A 26,331-nucleotide genomic window follows, 5' to 3' on the forward strand; every position below is an offset into this window, starting at 1 on the left:
GAAATATACAATTTAAGATTTTCTGTGGACATTCTTTCTCACACCCCCACTGGGTTATATTCAGCATAGCCAATTTATATTGTTTTTTGGTTTCTTTTTAGATGTGTTATTTATTTTCTATTTTTTGTGATTTATTTTCACTTTTTAGTAGCGCTACACTATTATTATATTATTCACTTTATTAAATCTCCTGCAAATTTACCAGACAGCAAGGTTGCGTGTACAACCGTGTCCAGAGATCTGCGCATGTGCATAATACAGCTTGTTGCCCACTGCATAGGGCCACAACTGTACACAGGTATGTACATGTTCATACTAATGTACATGAGCTTGAGGAGCAGCTGATTGGAAAGGTTAAGCATAGTTGGGAGCCTGTGACAGCCCCTTAGTTTTATTACCCCTGCTGCGCTGGCATCAGAGGTGTGGGGCAGGGGACGGAGGAAGATTTCAACTAAAAGATAGGAATATATATATCCCTCTCTCTAGTGTGTTAGTGTGTGTGTTAAGCCTCGTACACATGATCGGAATTTCCACAGACAAAACATCAGACTTTTTTTCCGAAGGGCATTGGCCATGAACTTGTCTTGCATACAAACGGCACACAATTGTCGGCCAACAAACACGAACGTAGTGACGTACTACGTGGCTTTTCAGCTCTTTAGCGCCACCCTTTGGGCACCTTCTGCTAATGTTGTGTTTGGCAAGCATTGATTCCGAGCATGCGTGTTTGTACTTTGGACTTTTGTCTGAAGGACTTGTGTACACACAATAGGAAAATCCGACAACAGACATTTATCTGCGGAAAATGTATAAGCCTGCTACCCAACATTTGTCTGTGGAAAATCCGACAACAATTGTCCGACAGTCTGTCATCACACAATTCTCAGCGGAAAATCTGATCGCGTGTACGAGGCTTTAGTGTGTGTGGTATGTATTCTTTTTCTTTCTCATTATCTCCCATTAGTATACAATTAAGTGGAACTAAACCCTTCTATGTTTTACAATTGCCATCTTAGCCTCCACTTGATCTGCAGCTCTCATGGTGCTCTACAAGTGATCAGTTAAGATACCAGCTATTTGATGGCTTGACAGTTTGGCTGAGAACACAAGCATCTCTGACACGTATCATTCATGACGCCTTGAATGTGACCATTTTGTAAAACAGTTAAAATGATGGGCTTCGTTCCTGCACACCCCATCCCCCTACCTCTCCTACCCAGCTTTTTCCTTACCAGCAGCAGGGGAGAAAGCAGCCAGTGCCCAGAGGGGAGGAGTAACAGGCGGGAACCAGCAAGCCGTCCTGTGTCCCCTGCACAGCCCGCTGTCTTCACTGTACCTTGCGTACTTTCAATTCTCACAATTGCACAATTTAACGTTTTCAAACATTTGTTATTTAACACAATACTGTTTTTAGCTTTTATATTTAGTGGTAATTTAGAAGGAATTTTCTAAATTATGCAGTGTCTGAGAGCGGAAATAATGATTGTAGTACATATTTAATTAAAAATATTATTTTGAAAAATACTATATATATATATATATACACACATATATATATATATACATACACACACACACACACACACACACACACACGCACACACGCACAGACCAGCGCAGGACCTACAAAATTAGTTTTACCATCTTTCATTCTATTGGTCCTGTGCTTTCAGAAAATGTATATGTTGAGGGGGGGGGTTAACCAAGTAAAAAACCTCCAGATTTTGTTGCTTAGTTACAGTTTGGCATACCTTCAATTTCCACTATGTGCAGGTCAGTTAGCATATTCAGTTCAAGAGCGGCTTTAAAATCTGCTCACTACCATGTGCTGTCAATCAAAAGTAAAGCAAACCTGATAGGGAACTAGTCTCTCAGTTCCCAAACAGGCTACACCCATCCAGTGAAATGGGCATAATAATATAACAGATTGTAGCATTGTACAAACAAACCAAAAATGTAATATATTGCAGCATACCAATCATTAAATGTGGTCACATTTGTTTTCTTTTTTTATGCTTTTTTCCCTCCCTCCATTTCCACCTGGTGATCTGGCCAGTAACACACCTTCTGTATTAGGGTGCCTAACCTCTGAATAAGAGCACAAGAGACACATGAACCGCAGCATTGTCAGTCTGGGGGGAGTGTTAGATGTACTAGCAGACTTTTGGGATGAAGGCATTACATAAATAACAGCTTCAAACATAACATACAAAACCAATAAGCGCAAAACCCGCCAACACCTCCTGAATGTATAACAGTCTGTGTACAAGTTCTCTTGGTCTAGGTGTTGCAGCTCTCTCAAAAATCCACTGAGTGGCGGAATGATTCTGAAACACAAAAAGAGGGCGAGCGCACAGCTGCCCTAGTATAATACAGATTTTATTGTTTAAAATAAAAGTAGAAAATGTTGCATTCACAAGAGTAGGAAGATTCTCGCATTTACACCAACATATATGCCTCCTCTCCCGGCCTGTGTAGCTGGATGGAATCCAGAACCCGATGGGTGATTAAGCTGTTTCTCAAAGCCTCTGAATCCCACTGCAGTGTCCTGCTATGCGGTGCAGAGAGCCGCGCATGCGCCCGGACCAGCCAGCGTTGCATCACTCGCAGCCGAGAAGGTGAGTTGGTACAGGTGAATCGTCTCCTACGGCGGGCGGACGGTTGCCACGACTACATGTTTTCGGAGGCGTGGCCTCCTTCTAGAGAAACAACTTAATCACCCATCGGGTTCTGGATTCCATCCATACAGGCCGGGAGAGGAGGGATATATGTTGGTGTAAATGCGAGAATCTTCCTACAATTTGTGAGTGCAACATTTTCTACTTTTATTTTAAACAATAAAAACTATTATACTCAGGCAGCTGTGTGCTCTCCTCATTTGTGTGTTTCATAAATAAAAGCCGATCATTGTAAGCGCTCCTGTCAGTGGTAAATAGTTTCAACCCTCTAACTGCTGCATGCATCTGCAGGACAGCTAGTTCGGTAGAAAAACAGACTTACTGGCTAAATCACCAGGTAAAAATAAGAGATAAAGCCTAAAAAAGAAAATGAACACAGCCATATCTAAGAATTGATAAGCTTCAATACAATAAATAATTGCTTTTGGGTTTACTACCACTTTAACCGTTTACCTGCAAGAATAAAGTTCAGGCAAGGGTTTTGAACGCTTTACATTTTTTTAATCTAAACCACTGCGAAAGGCAAAATTCATACGGTATGTATTTTTATTTGCATTTTGATGTGCTTTGTGTATTTCTTTTTTAGATCTGTGCAGTAATCCAGCATAAAATTCTGCCTTTGTGCAGTAAATTCCAGTAATAAAGTCCATTCACTGCTAGGCACTCTCCTCATGCAGGGCAGCTGGTCTTACATCCACCTTCTTCTAGCTTTTTCAGGAAGCCTGTAGTGAGTAGACCTACTACTGGATCCCTCCCATAGCTCTGGTTTCAGCACAGGCTATGTGCAGTATAGTGATGATGTCCCTGCTACAAGTAGAAATAATTAACTAGGTTTGCAAAGGCATTTAATGCACACAAAGTGGGTTTATATCCTTTGAGGCTGAGGAATATATATAAAGTTGTTGAGCCTGGAGTTCAGCTTTAAATGTTCTCAACAGCAAAAAAACACATTACTGTACTTGAGATTGTAGAGTCCAAAGTAAGATCATTTTCACTGGGTAACAGTTACTGCAATTTGCTCATTGCTCCTAAGTGGCCTAAAAACATTAAACAGTGCATCTGGTGGAAGAAATCACCCCACAGTGATAGTGGAGTCCGGGCTGCAGAATATTTAAGCATGCAGGGAACTTTGGGGAGGCAACTCCAATGGTTCCTCGCCAACATAACACTTCCTGAAAGTGCTGGCTTCTGACGAAACTTTGAAGGCCGATTTCTTTTCATCACAGTGGCATTCAATATTGTAGACAGAGAGACAAATAAGTAATCACCTTCTTCGTTGCAGGAACAGCTTTATTTGATCTTTATTTTTAAATACAAATTTACCTTAAATATTTATTAAAAGTATGCTGACCACACTGTAACTGTAGTCAATGTTGCAGGCAAATGTGTGGCAAATCTAGCAAGAAAAACATTCTATAGATTTACTTGTTCCTCTATTTCTAATACATATATGCAAGAGTCAATTTTTATGACCTCTAAAATTAGAAAAAAGCACCTGCATTGCAAATGATTAAACTAACCTGTCATGAGTTAGCTGCTGAACAAGTTCCTGCCAATGTCGGCTTGCACTTAAATCCATTTTGTACATATTACGAATATGCTGTATAACATTCTTTCGTTCCATTCCTTGTGACAAAGACACGCTTTGAGTTACATCACCAGCAATTTTGGAAATGTCCTTTAGTTTTGTTTCTAAGCGCTGAAGAAGCCTGTCAAAACACAAAGATAATGGAGATCTTCAAAGTGATTGTTCAAATCAGGACTTATCAAAATCAAAGAATGCGATGCCTTCTTAAAGAAAAAAAACCTTTTGTCTAAAAAAGAAAAAAAAAAATGCAATATACATAGAAATGTACAATCTAAAACAAGAAATTATCTGAGGGTAATGTCAATACAATATTCATAAAAAAAAGTACTAGTTACTTACCGGTAACTGTCTTTCTGGGAAATCTTCCAGGACGGCACACCTGAGAGATGAGAGGCTCCTCCCCACAGGAAACACAATCAATCAACAGCTGTTTTAAGTCCACACCCTTCCCCTTGATCCTCAGTTTGTAGAGAAGTACCGTATTTATCGGCGTATAACACGCACTTTTTTCCCCTTAAAATCAGGGGAAAGTCGCAGGTGCGTGTTATACGCCGATCCCCGCCGATCCCGAGCTGTCACATTTTCAAAATCACGGACCGCGATTTGAAAATGGCGCCGCCGGAGCCGAAGTACACAGAGCCGGTCCTCGGCTCTTTCCGGCGGCTCTCGTTTACTTTCGGCTCCACTCGTAGTCCCGAGCGGAGCTATCCGAACCTACTCGGATAGCTCCGCTCGGGACTACGAGTGGAGCCGAAAGTAAACGAGAGCCGCTGGAAAGAGCCGAGGACCGGCTCTGTGTACTTCGGCGCCGGCGGCGCCATTTTCAAATCGCGGACCGCGATTTTGAAGCCCTGGAAGCAGGGACAGGGGATCCCAGGCTGCACTGGGGCAAGGCTGCACTGGGGAAGGCTGCACTGGGGAAGGCTGCACTGGGGAAGGCTGCACTGACAAGGCTGCACTGACAAGGCTGCACTGACAAGGCTGCACTGACAAGGCTGCACTGACAAGGCTGCACTGACAAGGCTGCAATGAAGGGCATTTAAATGTAAGTTTTTTTCCCTTCAACTTCCCTCCTAAAAGTTTTTTTTCCTTAAAATTCCCTCCTAAATTGGGGTGCGTGTTATACGCCGGTGCGTGTTATACGCCGATAAATACGGTAACTCCTGAACCTGGTTCACAAGGGAAATCATTCCTCATAGGCACTCACCTTCTAGTGTTCTAAAATTTTTCCCTCCTCCAACCGGTGGGAAGTAGGCCTGCCGTCCTGGAAGATTTCCCAGAAAGACAGTTACCGGTAAGTAACTAGTACTTTTCTCAAGTCATCTTCCAGGACGGCACACCTGAGAGGATAATCAAGTACCTCAGGCCTACCTTAGGGTGGGACCACTGCAAGACCCTCTTGGCGCACCTCGGTTCTGCAGTAAGCTTTACCTTCACTCCATATGCTTGATGAAGGTATCTTAGCTGGATCATGCGGCTAATCTGCCGGTCTACTCCACCGGTGTGCCTGCCTTCTCTGCTTTGGATGCAGGATCTAGGTGGAGTGGGCTCTTAAAGATGGAATCAGAAAACATGTTAAATTTGTAGGTTATCAATGTTGCCTGTCACACATCTAACAACAATGGCCTATTCTGCCTATAGGTGTTGCTTAGAACCACTAAAAAGATTAATCGGAGACCTGTGTTGTAAGACAAGGACACTACATTGATCCATAAGGGGGCCTGTCTTAACACAACCCTGTCCAGGGAAAAAAACTGCCAAAAAAGGGGGGCCCCTGACAGACAACCCCTTTTTGTTCATTTTTATGTTTACGTCAGCAAAGACTGAAGGGAAACCTACTTAAGGGAAATAGATTAACAAAAACTTAATCCCTGGGTTTAAGGCATGCCCAATCTATAGTTTTACTTATGCCTGAGAGCCTACTCAGGAGATTAACATCCATAGCAGGAGAAGAACACTCATATTGCTACATCTAGTTTTGCTAGAAGGGCAAAATGAAAGCCATGCACCGAGCTGTAACCTATTTGGTCGGGTATACATCTTTATACTTCATCTTCAGGCCATAAAACTCCTCTGAACCAAACTTCCTAAGTTCTTATTAAACAGGGTGATTCATTATCGCCTTCCTCCAGTGACCCATAACTCTACTGGGCTTCACCCTAGGAAATGGCTCTGGCATCCCTGAATGTAAGGGGTCGAGGCTTTCTGACATGTGACATCTGCAGCCAGAACTCCTGGCCCTTCCACGGAAGAGAAGGCTGAAATACAAAAAGGTGATACATGTATTATTAATATCACAAATAAAAAAAAAATCATAGATTGTGGACATAGCACAATAGATGTAGACAGAAAGGACACAAGCATAGACAACAATGTTGTGTATCTGAGTGTGACTAGCTAAACCAAAATATCAAATATGGGAAGAGACCCAAATCTGAACCTCACAGTCTGGTTTTCTGATGTGCGGCCAATACGTAAGCATTAAGACACAAACACACCTTAATTGCTGCGCATTTCTGAAGTGCAGCTAGCTAGGTCATAACTGGTAAAAACAGAAAGGACGGGAACCCCCTTTTACAGTGGTGTTTTACTGATGTACAGTAAAACAAGGCCATAAAGAGAAGACAGAAAGACCCAAACTTCTATGTTGCGTATTTATGACGAACCGCCAAGTACAGTTATAAGAAAATCCTTCCTGTTATGCAGTTCTGTAGTGCAGTTACATAGAACCAACAGAGAAAGAACACAAGCAACCTACAGCATTGTGTTTTTCTGAAGTGCAGTAAGGTAAGGCAATATGAAACAGAAAGCACCAACAAGCTTCAATGTTGAGTATTTCTGCTGTGCAGCAACATAAAAACAAAGAAACAACAGACAGCCTTTACAGCTGCGATCTTTCTGGTCTACTGCAAAATAAGGCAATAACTCCACAATGAGTATTCCTGCTGCGTTGCAAAACCTGAACCAGAAGGGACAGATAAGCTTAGGGTTCCCACACCCATGCGACCCAACCTGCCACTTGGGACTGCAAGACGCATGAGAAGTCATATACTATGGCTTTCAAAGGGTACCATTCGTGACTGTGCGACTCCAGGTTGCAGCATCTCCAGCAGTCCCTGCTTACGGAACCACAGACCTCAAGATTACACAGGTCGCAGGAAAAGCAGCTTTCATGTTGAGCAAGCAAGGGTTACCCATGCTGTGGCTCCCTGGAGGAGTGCAGCCAACAACCCCCTACTGTGTATACCTAAGAAACAGCAAGGAAGATCAATGAGAAACACCACTTACTGCTGTGCCTTTCTGATATAAGGACAATAAGGTAGTAAATATAGGACATACAGGACACAAACAATGTTCAATCTTTGTGTATGTCTTATGTGTAGCATAAACCAATACTGAGCACAGATGACATCACCCTCAATGTGTCTCCCTGCTGAGCAGCAAAAACAAATCAGAAAAAGAGAAACAACCTTCACTGTTGTGTCCTTTCTGATATGCAGCCAATAAGGCAGTAAATGTAAGACACAAAGGACAGACAACCTTCAATCTTGTATGTGTCTGATGTGCAACAACAATCTTGAATAGAGATAGCACATCCATATTCAAGTGATTTGGCATGTGACTCAACATGTCAAATCGCATGCCTAAAATCGGCAGCCATTGCCGTTAATAGCACTGTCTGAATCAGCAGGGGCCACTTTGTGGTGCTGCACTGATTACCAATAGCAGTATGTGTACTACCCCTGGCACAGGTTCAATTTTGTATTTTCCAACAAAATCAGGACCATCCATCTTCACTGCTGCCTTTCTGATAAGCAACCAATAAGGCAGTAATACAGGACCCACAGACAGGCCTCAATTGTGTATATCTCTGATGTGCAACAATCTAACAATTCTGAACAGAGATAGCACATCCATATTGAAGCGATTTGGCATGCGACTCAACATGTCAAATCGCGTGCCTAAAATCGGCAGCTATTGCCGTTAATAGCACTGTCTGAATCAGCACGACGCCACCTTGCGGTGCTATACCAATTACCAAAGGCAGTATATGTATTACCCCTGGTACAGGTTCAATTTGTACTTCTGTTATGGAGCCCGACAAATCAGGACCATCAATCTTTCCTGCTGCCTTTCTGATAAGCAACCAATAAGGCAGTAATACAGGACACAAAAACCCCACAGACAGACCTCAATCTTGTGTAGGTCTGATGTGCAGCAATATAACAATTATGAGCAGAAATGTCATCACCAGACTCAATGATGTGCGTTTCTGGCGTGCGGCACAAAAACAGAAAGTACAGACCACCTTCCCTGTTGTATTTTCTGATCTGTAGCCAAACAAAGCAGTACCTTTAGGATATAAAGGACACCCAACAAGATTCAGCAGAGATGTCACCAATCTCAATGTGTACTTTAGTTGTGCCAGCAAACACCCCAGCAAGGACAAACCTTCACTACTGAGGTCTACTAGTGAGCAGCCAAGAAGGAGACATGGTGTATCCCTTTATGAAATAACCAAACAGGGGCAATTTATTTCATAGGCATAGCCTGGGCTGTAGATACTACTCCTTCACCACCAGTGAAGGAACCAATCCTAAAATGGTTGGACACCTTACTATAGTAGCTGTTGTCCTACCTTACCTCCGTAGATTGAGCAAACGCTAGCCAGCTCATACACGGGTGGGGCTGATCAGTAACTAAAGTCTCAATGAGCCCAGCCCTAGAGACCAATTTAAGACCTCTAGAAAGGGTGGTTACCAATTTAGCCTGGAGGTAAATAGTCACCTGCAGGCCTTAACCCCCCTAGCGGTATTCCAGAGTCTGGCTCGGGGTGGATTTTCAATACCAAAAGCGGTATCCCCGAGCCAGACTCAGGATCGCATCACAGGATCCAGGAAGAGTTTACTTACCTTGTCCCCTGGTTCCTGCGATGTCTCTCCGCTGTGATCGGCGAGCCGCTGTGTCTCGCTTGATTCACAGTGCCAAGCTCCGTTCCCTGCGAGCGTTGCGACGCACGGGGACGGAGTTCGGAAGCAAATTCAAAAAGTGAAACACACAGTATAGATACAGTATACTGTAATATTACAGATTACAGTGCTGTATCAAATAATTACACATCCCCTTTGTCCCTAGTGGTCTGTCCAGTGTCCTGCATGCAGTTTTATATTATAAATACTGTTCTTTCTACCTGGAAACTGGAGATTGTCCATAGCAACCAAAACTGTCCCTTTACATCAAAAGTGGCTTTAGAGCAACTAGAAAACAGCGATAATAAATTAGAATCACTCGCAGAATTGAGTGATAGTGATTTGTGGGAAAATCCATCACCAAACACTAAAAGTAACGATAAAAAATAAAAGAATTGCGCTAATACATGTGCAGTTTTACATACATAACATAAGTAAAAAATTTGGTAATATGTGTAAACGAGGACGAATGCAGATAGCAACTGCATATAATCCACAAAAGTGTCCCATCAAGTGAAGAAAACTCAATAAAATAAAATAGTGACTCCAAATAGCCCACAAGTAATAAAGGAAAAGTCCAAGTGATGATTAATAGTTAATCCGTGACCACAAAGGAGGATCCACCACCGGGAATGGAAGGGGTTACTTCTTACCGAGTGGCCATGATCCCCCACTACAGAGGATCACAGCTAGCAGGCAAACCTTTAAAACAGACTATGGAAACTTCTATCGGCATCCACTGGGGGTCATCACACCATCAGCCACAACAGCAGAACTCATGGCAGAGATGCACCATAAAACACAAAAGGGAGCTCACATAGCGTAAAACCATAGAGATTTATTAAAATTCATATACATAAAATGAACACTTACAAACGTTCGAAGATCAAATAGCCTTAAGTCCGGTTCCTTGGCCACAGGAGCACGGACAAACCCGTCCTACTGGAATACAACACTGTTTGGAGGTGACGTCAGCGCGTCGTCTGGCTCCGCCCTACGCATTTCGTGACATCATCACGTCTTCCAGGGGCACAGGCGGCGCACTACGTCACCTCCTTAAATAATCCCGAAGCAAAACCACGCCTCGCTATGGATTCCTACATGCTGAGAGTCACCGAAGATACGTCAAAAGACTCCGGCATCCGGGTGCACTTCCCAGCACGAGCAATCGGCAATAGGCTAACTTATTGTGACAACCCATAAGTCCCGATGTACATATATAAAAAACATAATATACATTTACATGTCGTACCAAATACATATATGAAACCAGATGAAAAAGTAAATAAAACTAAGTAAAACATTTTTACGAAGAAAAAAAACAATTATAAGCTTATAATGAGTGGCTAAAGATCCAAGAGTGGTGATTTCACTGATCTCATTTGGAAACTAGCGGGACCTGTTTAGAGAACAGAAGCGGACAATCTGAAAGGGGAAATTACAGATGCGTACACCTATATTCCTCCGTCTATCTGTGTCTAAACTTTGTAAAGACCGGAAGTGGAATGATTGGTGGATTGTAGTCTCCATCCAAATATTCTCTAGGTAGGCTATGTCTACTATCTGGAGGAGATGCATCGCATCGTGGATGACCCTGACACATACACTCCCCTCACCAGAGACCCTGTGGTCAAATACAAGAAAGAATTGGAGGCTATTGTGGATAGGGGTTACCGTCAGGGGATTCTGGATAAAAGGGAGAAATTCTTTTTAGTACCGAGTGCTCCCCGCACTCCGGTAATTTATTATCTCCCCAAGGTCCACAAGAGCCTCACTTGCCCCCCAGGACGGCCGATTGTCAGTGGTATAGATTCGGTTACGTCCCGGGTGGGCAAGTATATAGACCACTTCTTGCAACCTCTAGTCCAGAAGGTTCCATCTTTTGTGAAGGACACCACAGAGGTTATTAATATGTTGTCCCACATTGTGTTGAAGCCAGGTACACGGTTGGTCACGGCAGACGTGACCTCACTCTATACCATCATACCCCATGATTTAGGATTGGAGGCAGTAGATATGTACCTGACCAGGGACTCCGGTCTTGTTCCATCCCAAAGGAACTTCATTATGGAACTGCTTAATTACGCCGCAGGCCACAACTACTTTTGGTTCGACCATCAGTTTTTTCGCCAAGATAGGGGCGTGGCTATGGGGGCGAAATATGCCCCCAGCTTGGCCAATTTATTCATGGCTAAGTGGGAGGAGGACGTCGTCAAGGCCCAGGACAGACCACAGGTGGTCCTGTGGGCTAGATATATTGACGACGTCCTCCTCCTGTGGGACGGTAGTGAGGCTGAGCTTGTGGGCTTCATGGCTTTCCTTAATGAGAATGACAGGGGTATTAAATTGAGTTTTGAGACCAGTGAAGTGGAGATCAGCTTCCTTGACCTTAAGATCAAGGTCCAAGGTGACAAACTGGTGACTTCCACTCACTTCAAGGCAACTGACAAAAACTAATTTATTCCCCTTGACAGTTGTCATCATGAACCCTGGTTGAGGGCTGTTCCTTTAGGGCAATACACATGCCTTCGGCGCAATTGCACCGAAATCGAGACTTTCGATAACCAGGCGACTATTTTAACTGGGAGGTTCATTGAAAAAGGATACGATCAAGCCGTATTATTAAGATCATTAGAGACAGTAAGGGGTAAGGATAGATCATTGCTGTTGGGAGCAGGCCAGCGTCAGGCGGCTAATGGTGGCTTTAATTTACCTTTTATCACCACATTTTCCACCCAACATCGCCAGATTAAGGATCTAGTAAAAAAACACTGGCATATTCTGACCACGGATCCAGTCCTCAGTACAATCCTACCTAAGAACCCTCGCATTGTATTTAAGGGAGCATCTACACTGGGTAATAGAATTGCTCCCACAGTACAGAATCCACCCATTATCAACAGATCTTTCTTCCATGACCTTACAGGGTACTATAAATGTAGGAGCTGTCAGGTTTGCTCCCTTAACAGCTGTAGGGGAAGAAAGATCTGTCAGTTCACGTCCACAAGCACCTTACGGGTCTATGAGGTAAAACCGTTTATAACCTGCACGTCCGAGGGGGTTGTCTATCTTATACAATGCCCCTGCGGATTGCAATATGTAGGCAGGACCAAGAGGGCCCTCAAGGTCAGATTGACCGAACATAATAATATCCGCAGGGGTTTTGATAAGCACCCTGTGTCGAGACATTTCGACGAAGTACATGGTAGGGACCCCTCCAACACTCTGTATGTTGGGATTGACAAATACAAACCACACTGGAGAGGGAGTTCACTTTGTAAGGGAGATCTCCAAGTGCGAAATGTCCTGGATCTACAGATTAAGAACCTATGCCCCATTCGGGTTAAATGTGGACACAGATTTAAATGCATTTAACAATAACTCTTAATGCACTAAGTTGTCCATATCTGCATGGTCAAACTGTATCTAATATGTATATAAGACCATCTGTTGACCACGTATCATCATATCCGATTCTTGCCAACAGGGGTCTCTTAGGGGTTATCCCCAGCGGGCTATATATGATATGGGGTCCACCAACTTCCCAATTTAGAAACAGCTCCTCTGAAGGGTTTTGTTATATTGGGTTAGCTTTTCTTCTTATTTTATATAATTTCTTTATATTAAAACGCCTTTACTTATGCATTTTTAATTTCTACTTTATTTTTATTTTTCATGTTTTGATATACAGATCCCTATACTCAGTATTTTGGGATCTGTATTTCTTGTAGTCTCCAAATTATCCACTAGATGTCGCTCCAACTTTTCACAGAGACATTCTGGTGGTTTAATCCATAATATAAGTTTCAATCATTTCAAATCATTCCACTTCCGGTTTTTGTATCATTTAAACAAAGAGAGGTAGAAGAATACAGATTACATATTTGTAAAATTGTCAGAAAAGGAATTTTTTTGGGATTCCTGTCCCTTGCAGTCCCCAATCTACCCACTAGATACCGCCTTAGTTTTTGATAGGGATACTCTGGTGGTTTAACAAACGATACACGTTCCTTCAGTGTTTTTTTGGGTTTACCCACCAGATGGCGCTGCTGAACTTATGTGGGAATATTTGGATGGAGACTACAATCCACCAATCATTCCACTTCCGGTCTTTACAAAGTTTAGACACAGATAGGCGGAGGAATATAGGTGTACGCATCTGTAATTTCCCCTTTCAAATTGTCCGCTTCTGTTCTCTAAACAGGTCCCGCTAGTTTCCAAAAGAGATCAGTAAAATCACCACTCTTGGATCTTTAGCCACTCATTATAAGCTTATAATTGTTTTTTTTCTTCGTAAAAATGTTTTACTTAGTTTTATTTACTTTTTCATCTGGTTTCATATATGTATTTGGTACGACATGTAAATGTATATTATGTTTTTTATATATGTACATCGGGACTTATGGGTTGTCACAATAAGATAGCCTATTGCCGATTGCTCGTGCTGAGAAGTGCACCCGGATGCCGGAGTCTTTTGACGTATCTTGGGTGACTCAGCATGTAGGAATCCATAGCGAGGCATGGTTTTGCTTCAGGATTATTTAAGGAGGTGACGTAGTGCGCCGCCTGTGCCCCTGGAAGATGTGATATCACGAAACGCGTAGGGCGGAACCAGACGACGCACTGACGTCACCTCCAAACAGTGTTGTATTCCAGTAGGACGGGTTTGTCCGTGCTCCTGTGGCCAAGGAACCGGACTTAAGGCTATTTAATCTTCGAACGTTTGTAAGTGTTCATTTTATGTATATGAATTTTAATAGATCTCTATGGTTTTACGCTATGTGAGCTCCCTTTTGTGTTTTATGGTGCATTTCTGCCATGAGTTCTGCTATTGTGGCTGACGGTATGATGACCCCCAGTGGATGCCAATAGAAGTTTCCATAGTCTGTTTTAAAAGTTTGCCTGCTAGCTGTGATCCTCTGTAGTGGGGGATCATGGCCACTCGGTAAGAAGTAACCCCTTCCATTCCCGGTGGTGGATCCTCCTTTGTGGTCACGGATTAACTATTAATCATCACTTGGACTTTTCCTTTATTACTTGTGGGCTATTTGGAGTCACTATTTTATTATATTGAGTTTTCCTCACTTGATGAGACACTTTTGTGGATTATATGCAGTTGCTATCTGCATTCGTCCTCGTTTACACATATTATCAAATTTTTTACTTATGTTATGTATGTAAAACTGCACATGTATTAGCGCAATACTTTTATTTTTTTATGTTTTACTTCACAATTGATGTTTATTGTTGGGATTGCAGCTTTTTGATTATTAATTGTTCACCTGTTTTATAGCGCAGTTTGTATTTCTATTTTTACTAAAAGTAACGAAAGTAACAATTCTGCAACTGAGCAAATTTCAGTGTTTTTGATTTGATTACATTATTGAATAATTTTTATTATTATTATATTATTATTTGTTATAATTATTTATAGTTATTTATTATATTATAATTTTTGATTTCGTTTTTTTAAATTTATCATACCCGGGATGTCTACTAGACTATGGTTTGGACAGATTTAAGTGAATTATTCCTAAGAATTACAGGCCTACAATATAAAACGCCAAATTTCTGTGCAAAATAATGCACCTAAAATCTGAAATAATCATACCGCCAGGGAGGTTAAAGAAGCAATCATAGCCATCTAGCTCTTGCATATGTTTGCACAGAAAATCTTTAATCAAAGGATATAGGAAAACGATTTATGGTAAATCGCTTTTAGATCTGTCACTGAGTGGACTGTAACCCAAACCAACAAATAGGTTTTTCTTACCTCCTGCATTAAAATATAACCACAATGTAAGGGTGGAGTGGGAGGTTGGAGCTTATGAAAACTTACCCATAGCAAGCAACCCCCAAAAGGAGGATCTGTCACAAGGGAACCCCTACTGTGCCACACAGAAGCTTGGTCCCTGCCACATTGTTGAAAGTTAGGTCAGCTTTTAAGCATCTTGGAGCAACTTTAAGCAGATTCCTAGCAGCTGGGCTAATAGGGCCAGATAACCTAGTGTGCCTGCTGAGCAAGGGAGCTTACTCCTGAATCCTTCAACCATTGCACCATTAATAACTTGTTCAGTGCTATACCTGGCCAGTAAGGAACTCTTTGTTCTATCAGGTCACCCTCTTTGCTATATTCACCCCTACTAATGTACCACAACTGGGTATGTAGGGAGAGGCTGGCAACCTACTGTTGTGATAACCACAGTGTCTCTGCTATAAGAGGAAGCTGTGGCTGGTGGTTTTTAGCAGTAGCTTCTGGGTTATTTTGTTATGGAGACCCCAGGTCCTGCACTGCACCACTCAGTAAATACAGGTGGAAGGAGAAAAAATGCCTTACCTACCTCTTTCCCATCTGAGGTGGTTTAGGCACACTCGCTCCTCTGCACCACTTGTCCACCATACTGCATCTCTGATGTAAGAGGGAGCTGTGGCTGGTGTCTTTAGCAAAAGCTTCTGGGCTATTTGAATCCAGACCCCTGGGGAGATTATCTCAAATGCCCAGAAACCATCTGGCTGGGATTGGGGATTTTTGACTCACCGTTGTCGTCTTCCCCTTTTGCCACAGCAACTGGGCTTGCTTTTCCATCCTTATGGTCCACACGCAAGGAGGATAGCCACCACAGTGCCCCCCCCACAACTGTTGTCCCTTTAGGGAGCTGCAAGGTTAGGCTGTGTCCTGCACTGTCCAGTCAGTATATACACATGGGGGGGGGGCAATGCCGTACGTTCCTCATTCCCATCTGAGGTGGTTTAGGCAGACATTCACCATAGTGAACCGGTGCCTATTCGAAAAGAGGATGTGGGCGCCTGCTCCTGCTGACACTCAGCCTTCCCTTCCGGGTAAGAACGCGGGTCGTTCAGGCGGTGCCCACGCGAGCTACCAGGGGCCCAGGAGTCAGGGGATATGATCCCCCTGGAAAGAACCAATGGCCAGCACCCCCGTCTGAACGGACGTCCGGACAGGTAAGGGGGGAGACAGGATAAAGGCCCCTGAAGTTCTGGGTACACCACTGTACCCAGGAGCCTTCAGCTCTCAGGGGGGCTTTCCCAGTTTCTGCTGCCCCCCCCTGAGGAAAGGATAGGGGAACCCCGGGAAGGATAAATATATCCTGCCAGACCCAGAGGCTTCCCAGGCATTTGGTCCGGCTCCCTGGGGGAGACCACCAGCCCCAGGCTTCGGTCATTTGGAAAAAAACAAACAGTTTCGCTGTGTAGGGAGAAACACCATCAAAAACTGAGGATCAAGGGGAAGGGTGTGGACTTAAAACAGCTGTTGATTGATTGTGTTTCCTGTGGGGAGGAGCCTCTCATCTCTCTGGTGTGCCATCCTGGAAGATGACTTGAGAAATATTCATATTTAACCTGAAAGTAGTTATAATTCACAAAAGGTGGAGATTGTCTACTTATTGCAAAAAACTTTTATGTAGGTACTCATTGTAAAAAAAGGTTTTCTTACTACTTGCCAAAACTTTGATGCAAATTCACATGTTTCTTGGATGGTCCAAAGAAGAGGAGCAAGACCAAAATAACGAAATGATCACAATTAAAAATAAATTACCCAAAACCCATAGAAAATATAACCAAATTTAGGCCTTAACAGGACTCTTAACCGGAAACTAAGTCCGAACACCAACGGTAAACTTATGATGATCATACATAGTTAGTTAGGTTGAAAAAAAGACACAAGTCTTCCTACTCGGTAGGTGAGCGACCTCCCTCTCTCTTAAGCTTCACCTTTCTGCCTAACTTTCTTCTGTTTTCTACTCCTCTTTCCTTGTTGGTTCAGTTTTGGCTGTACATTGCATCACCTTTTGGGTTTTGATGGACCTAAGGGGTGCCCCTTAGTTATGGGGAGCTTCTCTGGGACCCCTGTATCCTGGCAGTATCATTCACACTTAAAATTTACTACTGTTGTGTTAGCTCTCATTTTTTCGGTTTGTGTCAGTTCATTTTTGCCCTTCTTATGAGCGAATACCAGTTCCAACTTCAATGCTAACCCCTGCGTGGGCAGAACTTTTGCATATTAACCACTTGTAAAACTGAATAAAAACTATTAAAACAGAAAGACAAGTCTATCTAGTTCAACCAATTAAAAAAAAATCATACACTCTTCTATACACAATCCTTCACCCACAGATGCTACCACAGTAAAACAAAAACACTATATTATGACAGAGATGACTATTACCACAGCAATACCAGCAGTAATAATAGTATCACAAAACATCAGAAGCTTTTGAGCCTATTTACAGGGCACCAAAGCAGTGCTGGAAAACCCTGTGCCCCAATTACTGTGCCAAAATCAAATAATCTGACCCTAGAGGTCTACTGTACAGGCAGTCCCCAGGTTACGAACACATTAAGAACTGTAGGTTTGTTCGTAAGTGGAATTTGTTCGTAAGTCGGAACACTGCTTGTAAGTGTAACTTTCGCCTGTGCAGGGATGTGGGATGTTCCGGCGTCCGCCTGTGCAGGGATGTGGGATGTTCCGGGCGCTTATGGCCATGCAGTACATGAAGTACTGCAGTGTGGAATGTGGCAAGATAGCTGCTCAGAGGTATCCAGGACCAGGGTGGAGCAGAAGCAGCCGGAATTGAGGCCGTTCATAATTAGGAGTTGTTTGTAAGTCGGGTGTTCGTAAGTCGGGGACTGCCTGTATTCCTAATAACACCACTTATATTTTTAACATACAGCTGCATATTATTCTGCTATATGTTATGTATATTCTAATAAAATAGTACTTTTGCTTTTATTAAACTTTATGAATGACTCTTGGTTACCATTATATAGCTGGAAACAAAAATGCTAGGATATCCAAAAAATTCTGCAGATACAATAATGAAATTTAAGATACTTGCTGTACTTCTATTATCCTTGTGGCTGATCGATTCTTGAATGCAAAACATCACTATAACCTTTTATTTCAATCAAAATGTCCCTAAAGCACTTCTGGAACTGTTTCCTTAATGTAAGAACCCAATCACAAGCAGCAGAAAAGTCCCATTTCTCACTCTTAATCATGCAAGTCCTGAGTTCCCCTATTCTGAACAATTTAGAGGACATGATTGTTAGTCTGGAAGGCACAACCGAATTAGTAGACTGGTTAGTGTGTTGGATGTGTACTCGCCTACCCCATATTTAGTAGGGTAGGATGTGAGGCATTTTGGCAGCAGCTCTTCAACTCCTAGTCAGACCCAGAGAGGGTGGCTGCTTTCCAGCTGCTGCGAAGGTTGCAGGGTACCTCTACCTGTGTGACAGAGCATTTGCCAGTACTGGGTGATGGTCTAAGCCTGAAGAGATCACGGATTTGCTGATACATTAGACCCCAACAAGATATGCATGTGCATACATAAATGAACACTGTACATACAAATTGCATTGGTGCTAGCTCCACTAAAACTTTGTATAATATACTTTAATCTTACTTTTGCTGATTATTCAAAATAGTTTTTTTCCAAGCTGATCTGTTTGCTTTCTCTTCATTTTCATATTTTTCTTGCTCCTAAAAGCAACGCACAAAAAACAATTAAGAAAAATACATTGTGATCAAGATTATCTAAATAGACACATTGGTGTCAGAAACTCAACATATGCTTCATGCATCTAGTTCTCAGCATGTTCATTGCTTTTAACTACACTAATCTGCCAACCAGAATTTTATTTATTTTTTCCATTATCAAACAACCAAACTATGTAACATAATATTTTTTTGTTGTACATTTTAGCTTGAATCACAAGCATCTTTGTTGACACCAGAGAAAATCCAGCAGACATGGATGTGACTCGAGAGGATGACTTTTGCCCACAGCATGGGCTTCATTATCATTCCTATGACTAAGCTCATACTGTAGGTGAAATACATCATTTGGAGGATTGTGGAGGAATTTAATAAAGCTGCTGCACCACTTTTCTGGCGTCAATCTCTCCTTAAAATTTTGCACCAAATTCTTGTGCGGCAAATTCATGTAGTTCTAAAACGCGTAATTTTTACTTTGTGGTGCAAGGATTTCCAGAGTGCTGATCAAAAGGACTAGATTCCTCTTGTGATTCCCCATTACCAACAAGGAGTCCAAGACCCCACCCCAGCCCTTCAGGCTGGAATTCTTTGTTCTGTTCCTCTAAAACACTGAAAGGATTTCCCCATCTCTAGAACAGGATTCCAGAGCCATCAGGCCAAGGATAACCTGGTTATCTGTTTCAGGTGAGTCAGTTTTGTCTGTAGACTGAACTATTTTGTCCCACAGAATGTTAAGTTTTAGGGATCTGGAGTGGGTTTGAGCTGATAAGACTGCATCAAAAGAAGGCTATCATCAAGCACAGAAAGCTCATGCAGAATTGTAGAGTTGGATAACTCCTGGACTGCAGAGTCTGACTCTGGGAGTAGAGGGTCATAAGTTTTTAATGGGGTAAAAAACTCTGGCTTCAGCTAAATCCAGACTGAGACCTAGGTAAGTGATGTGTCGGCTACAGATTTCTGAAGGTTCAGGATCAAACCAAACCTTTTTAAGGTCTGAGCTGTCCGCATCATATTGTCAGAGACTTTGCTGACTGTTCCCTCAATAGGAAATGCCCATAAAGGGCATAGCCAAGTAGCAAGGCTTGCCCAAGTGCTAATACTTTAGTATATACTCAGGGTGTGGAGGACAGAACAAATGGAAGGGCTACAAACTGGTAATGTTGTGTGCCCACAGAAAAATATTGGTGTGCTGGAAACATAGGGACACACAGGTATAAATACTTGATGTTCATGGAAACTAGAAGGAAAATTAGGACAGACCTGGAATATTCAATACAAAAATTTTGGCTTTGATTAAAGAAATGTATTAGCATTCAGATCCAAGATGGGATTGGGTGGATGGGTTTGGCTAAGGTGAAAAGGTTTGAGTAAAAACACTAAAACCTTTCCACTGTTGTAACAATGGCAATAACTACTTGGTTCAAAATATGTCAGAGCAGCATGGAGGGCTACTAGCCAATACAAAGACACAGGCAAGGTGGAAGACATGAATCGGTGAGGAGATAGAGAGTGAAACTCAAGCATATAGCCCCTGGACACCACATTTTTAACCCATGCATCTTAAATGCTTTCCGACCAGGGGTCTGCAAATCCCAACAGCGTTGCTACCCAGTCTATCAGTCTGAAGGTCATGTTTTTGTGTCATTGCAGCACTTTCTATCTTTCCATGCCATATACATCCACTCATGAGTTTGGAATGAAATGAGGAGTGTTGAAATGTCATGAGGACCTTTGGGCGGTTCTGGAGACTCTGTATCACCCCTAATACATCGAGGATAGTTGGTGCACCGGACACGCTCTGGAGGGCTTATTACATACAGGCTTCCCTTGGTCCTCTGTAACGGGGGATCACAGGCTTCTGGTAAGCAGTAACCCCTTACATTTTGGTGGTGGATTTCCGCACTAGTCCTTCATTCAACTGTGAAGAATACACTTCTTATGGATGGACACTAATCATTGTTCTACTTCACGGTGTTATTATTGTGTGGGCCTTTGGATATCAATTCACCTGGCCCATTCACTTTGTTATATATGGACATTTTTTATATTTCATTACACTAACTGTTCAGGTGTTTTGCAATTTATGATTTTCATATTTCTTTTGTTTAACATAGGGTCTTACAAAATCAGTTGTATGACCTGCCTTTGTCATCTAATTGGTGCACGAGAGCACTTTTATATTTCACATGCTTAGCGCGATTTTATGTTTTTCCAAATCCCAACAGATGTCCCCCAACTTATGAAAGTGGGGGCATCCCTTTATTAGGAAGAGGATAGGTCAGCAAGTCTGCGGAATTGGGAGGCACAAAGTTTGCAATTAAACTGGGCCCCTAGCTTTTGTTTGGCTTTGGAGCGTGAAGATTAGGAGATTTGAAAGCAATTTTTATTAGCTTCAGAGGTGGGAGGCATTTTCCTAGATTGAGGCCTAGGCTTCTTTTGCTGGGGAAAACGCATACTCTTATTATCAGTGATGCCCCTTTAGGAAGTTGTCTAAAGATGCACCAACGAGACATTCACCATCAAAAGGCATACACAGCAAGCCCTTTTTTACATTGTTTTTTCACAGAACAGTTCAGTGAAAGAGCTTAACGCATTAACAAACAAGAGACTAGTTCAAGAAATAAGACATGTAATATTAATTAACCCATCTACATAATAGTGTAGAGCTGTAGGCATACGCTCTAAGCACCTTAACAACTAAATGGACAGTAGCTGGATAATTAGATATAAGCTAATCAATTCCCTAAGGTTTGAAAAATGGACATTGCCTGGCTGGGCCCCTCAGTGAAAACAAAGATATAGAAAGGGCTTCAAGTTGTATCTCAACAGGATCCTTGAACATTGGCATGTCCTCAATATTAACAACACAAATATCAGCTGCAGGCTATTCCAGTTTCAGGCTGGCTCAAACTAGGTCAAAAAGAACCAATATGGTATCTTTAAGCCTGGGAGTTACTGTATATCAGCCGATTGTGGCTCCCCCGAACAAACTCATGCAAAATTGATTTTTTAGACTGCCTCATCTGACAGCACATCCACAGTAGAAGGCTCAGGAGCAGCTATAGCTGCAGGATTGTCAGAAAAAGGTTCTGGAGGGCAAAGCGTAGAAGTAAAAGTATGACCTCTGAGTTCAAAGTCAGCAATCTCAGCTCAGATTTTGTCCATAAAATCTAATATAATTGTAGAGAACTCCTCCCTGCATAAAGTAGAGAAGGAAGTCACACATGATAAAAGGGAAACTCTAAGGAGGGTGTGGACTAAAGAAGGGGACAGCGGCTATAGGTGTCAGGTCCCTGGGAAGGTACACTGGTGGCTAATCTGGAACAGTTAGTGGACCGTGAGTTGGAGAGACCTGACACAGACTGAGGAGGGCACAGAAAAGAGCTGGAGGAGGGCAGGGAAAAAAGCTGGAGGAGGGCAGGGAAAAAAGCTAGAGCAGGGGTAGAGGACAGGGAAGAACTGGAGGAGGGCAGAGAACAGGCAGAGACAATATGTAATGTGCGGACTCGCTGTTTAATGCTGTACTGCACACATGAAGATTCGCTATGTACTGCATTTGGATGAACTCGCATTACGGAGGGTGGAGCAGTAGCATTAATCCCCTGGGAAAAAGAGGGCACTACCCTCAGTTAAAATGGCCGCAGTGACATATAGGGTGAGTGCAGTTGCAGCCTGCTTTTTACAATGAAAAATAGAAGATGGGAGATTTAAAATAAAAAGTGGATAAATGACATTAAAGTTTTTACATGCTGCACGTATTTTTTCAAAAATTCTGAAGGTGCGACTGAAGTTCCTCTTTAATAAATGAGAAAGACGAATATTACTTTTTTTTTTTCAGAAGCTGACAAATTTGCTACATTTTTATACTTATGACTTTGTGTCTCTGAGATCAAAATACATGTAATGTGGAACATATGGATATATACTTTACATAAATAAATATCAGAACTCTAAAAGGTATCATATAAAAGCTATGGGAATGTGGCGCTTACTAAATCTAAACATACATTAATAATGGAACTATTTTTTGCACAATTTTTGCGGATTATCATATTGTCATTTGCACATTTTTTACTTCATTGTCTATATTGCACGATTTTTAGGATCATCTATTTATGTATTTGCACATTATATGCACTTTATTCATGAGCATTATTGTTTATCATCATATTATATCTAGGATCATGTTATTTTCATTTCCATTTGTGCAATTGCTGATTTGCACAGTGACTGATATTGGATACACTTTAATATTGATATTGGATACACTTTATTAATATATGTTAGATTTAGTAAGCGCCACATTCCCATAGCTTTTATATTTACATAGTGTGAGGACACCATTGATGTTGGCAGCTACTGTTTAGTTATTTTCTTATCCTGTGGTTTGCACATTAGCACCCTCTTTTTTCTAAAAGGTATCATAACCTCTGTATCAGCTGACCTCTTCAACGCATTAAATATTAAAGAAACAAAATTGTAAACATCTTTTACTATTTTGGTTTCCTTTTATCAACAGGCCACACCTTATGAGTACTTAGGTTTAAAAATTGTATCGTGATTTGCAATTGCCAAATTTGAACCTGCAATATTAGTGAAAATGTGGAAAGTGCATTGCAAATGTGTTTGTGTTGTTATATTAACCACTTCAATACAGGGCACGTAGACACCTTCCTGCCCAGACCAATTTTCAGCTTTCAGCGCTGTCGCAGTTTGAATGACAATTCAGCGGTCATGCTACACTGTACACAAACAAAATTTTTATCATTTTGTTCCCACAAATAGAGCTTTCTTTTGGTGGTATTTGATCACCTCTGCGGTTTTTATTTTTTCCTAAACAAATAAAAAAAGACAGAAAATTTTGAAAAAAAAAAAGTTTTGCTTTTGTTTCTGTTAAAGAAAATTTGTAAAAAAGTAAGTTTTCTCTTTCACTGATGGGCACTGATAAAGCGGCACCGATGAGGTGGCACCAATGAGCGGGCACTGATATGCGGCACTGATATGCAACACTGATGGGCATCGATAGGCGGCACTGATGGGTACTCATGGGTGGCACTGGTTGGCACTGATAGGCGACACTGATGGGCACTGAAAGGCGGCACTGATAGGTGGCACTTCTGGGCACTGATACACGGCACTGATACGAGGCACTGATAGGCATCCCTGGTGGCACTGGCAGTGGAAGGCATTGGAGTGGGCACTGATTGGCAGCTGCCTGGGCACAGATTGGCAGCTGCCTGGGCACATAGTGGTATTTCCCTGGGGGTCTAGGGGCATACCTGGTGGTCCAGTGTGGATGGCTTCCCTGGTGGTCCTGGGCGGGATCCGAGGTGGGGCTGTGCTGATAAACTATCAGCACAAACCCCCCCCCCCCGTCAGGAGAGCAGCCGATCGGCTCTCCTCTACTCGCGTCTGTCAGACGCGAGTGAGGAAAAGCTGATCACCGGCTCTTCCTATTTACATCGTGATCAGCCGTGATTGGACACGGCTGATCACGTGGTAAAGAGTCTCCGTCAGACTGACACCCCGCAACAACGATCGCCGCGATGCGCTCCCCCGGGGGCGCGCAGCGACTCGATATCCTGATCACATCATATGACGTCCGGTCAGGAATATCAAACCACTTTGCCGCCATCATTTGGTAATAGGGCAGGTGGCAAGTGGTTAAACTCTAATGGAAATATCCTGTTTCCCCCCCCCCCCCCAAAATTGGGGTAGTAGAGTGCTAAAATATCAGTGTGGCATAAGAGTGAGCAAAGCAGTGCAGAAGGGAGAGGCAAAAGGTGAAGCCATGCATATACAGTGGGGAAAATTATTATTTGATCACCTGCAGATTTTGTAAGTTTGCCCACTTGCAGTTCAGTGAGTAAAATAAGTATTTGATCCCCAAGCAAAACATGACTTCGTACTAGGTGGAAAAATCCTTCTTGGCAAGCACAGAGTTAAGACTTTTCTTGTAGTTGGTTACCAGGTTTGCACACATCTCAGGAGGGATTTTGGTCCACTCTTATTTACAGATCTTCTTTAAATCCTTAAAGCGATATTAAAGTCTGTTATTTTTAAAGCAAAAAAAAAAAAAAAAACGAAACATGTTATACTTATCTGCTCTGTGCTGTGGTTTTGTACAGAGCAGCCCCAATCCACCTCTTCTCAAGTCCCTCTTCGGTACTCCTGGCTCCTCCCTGCTGCTGAGTGCCCCCACAGCAAGAAGCTTGCAATGGGGGTACCCGAGCCGAACCACAGCTCTGTGTGTCCATTCAGACACTGAGCCGCAGTTCAACCTTGCCCCCTCTCTCTCTTAATAGGCCAACTGCCTGATTGATGCGTCTTAGCCTATCAGGAGGGAGAGTCCCGGACGGCCGAGGCACTTGTGCACTTCGCTGAAATAGAGATAGGGCTCAGGTAAGTATTAGGAGGGCTGCTGCATTAGAATGCACTAGAATGCATTAAGATACAAAACCTTCTGCCTTTACAACCACATTAAGGTTTCTTGGCAATCCAAAGTTTCAGCTTCCTCCATACATTTTTTATAGGATTAAAGGTCTGGAGACTTGCTAGGCCACTCTGTGACCTTAATGTGCTTCTTCTTGGGCCACTCCTTTGTTGCCTTGGCAACAAAGGTCCTTTCGGGTCATTGTCATGCTGGAAGACACATCAATGACCCAGCTCAGTATTCTGGCTGAGAGAAGAAGGTTCTGATCCAAGATTTTAAGTACATGGCCCCATCTATTGGCCCCTCAATGCGGCACAGTCGGCCTGTACCTTAAGCAGAGTGACAGCCCCAAAGCATAATGTTTCCACCTCCATGCTTGACAGTAGGGATGGTGTTCTTAGGGTCATAGTAAGCATTTCTCTTCCTCCAAAACGTTAGTACCAAGGAGCTCAATTTTGGTCTCATCTGACCACAGTACTCTCTCCCAATTCTTCTCTGAATCATGTAGATGTTCACTGGCAAGCTTCAGATGGGCCTGTACATGTGCCTTGCGGGCACTGCAGGATTTCAATCCATGGCGGCATATTGTGTTACCAATTGTTTGTTTGGTGACTGTGGTCCCAACCACCCTGAGATCATTCACAAGCTCCTCCCATGTAGTTCTGGGCTGCATCCTCACTTTTCTCATGATCATCCGTATCCCATGAGGCGAAAGCTTGCATGGAGCTCCAGACCGAGGGCGAATGATGGTTATTTTGCATTTCTTCCATTTGCGAATAATTGCTCCAACAGTTCTCTCCTTCTCACCAAGCTTCTTGCTGATGGTCTTGTAGCTCGTTCCAGCCTTGTGCAGGTGTACAATCTTGTCCCTGACATCCTTTGGCAGCTCTTTGGTCTTGCCCATGATGGTGAGGTTTGAATGAAGAAAGATCCTGTGGACAGGTATCTTTTATACACATAACGAGTTGTTGTTAGGCGCACCTTTTTAAATTGATAGGACTAATCTGTGTACCACATGAGCACATACTGTAGCCAGTGTATGGAAGCCAGAATTATTGTTGATTGATAGGGGATCAAATACTTCTTTTACTCACTGAACTGCAATCCAATTTATAACATTTGTATCATGTGTTTTTTCTGGATTT

General features: G+C 42.6%; 1 protein-coding gene across 2 annotated transcripts in view; it reads right to left on the reverse strand.

The window, feature by feature from the left end:
• LYST (lysosomal trafficking regulator) overlaps window positions 1-26,331 on the reverse strand; it is a 556,505-nt gene that overhangs the window by 163,950 nt on the left and 366,224 nt on the right. For both annotated transcript variants that reach the window (XM_073627506.1, XM_073627507.1), the window contains 2 exons: window positions 18,662-18,738; window positions 4,199-4,387 (listed from right to left, as the gene is read on the reverse strand). In XM_073627506.1, the coding sequence (XP_073483607.1) occupies window positions 4,199-4,387; window positions 18,662-18,738 (266 nt within the window). The remainder of the gene's footprint in view (window positions 1-4,198; window positions 4,388-18,661; window positions 18,739-26,331) is intronic.

The sequence above is a fragment of the Aquarana catesbeiana genome, linkage group LG04, assembly GCF_042186555.1.
Source record: "Aquarana catesbeiana isolate 2022-GZ linkage group LG04, ASM4218655v1, whole genome shotgun sequence".
NCBI lineage: Eukaryota > Metazoa > Chordata > Amphibia > Anura > Ranidae > Aquarana > Aquarana catesbeiana.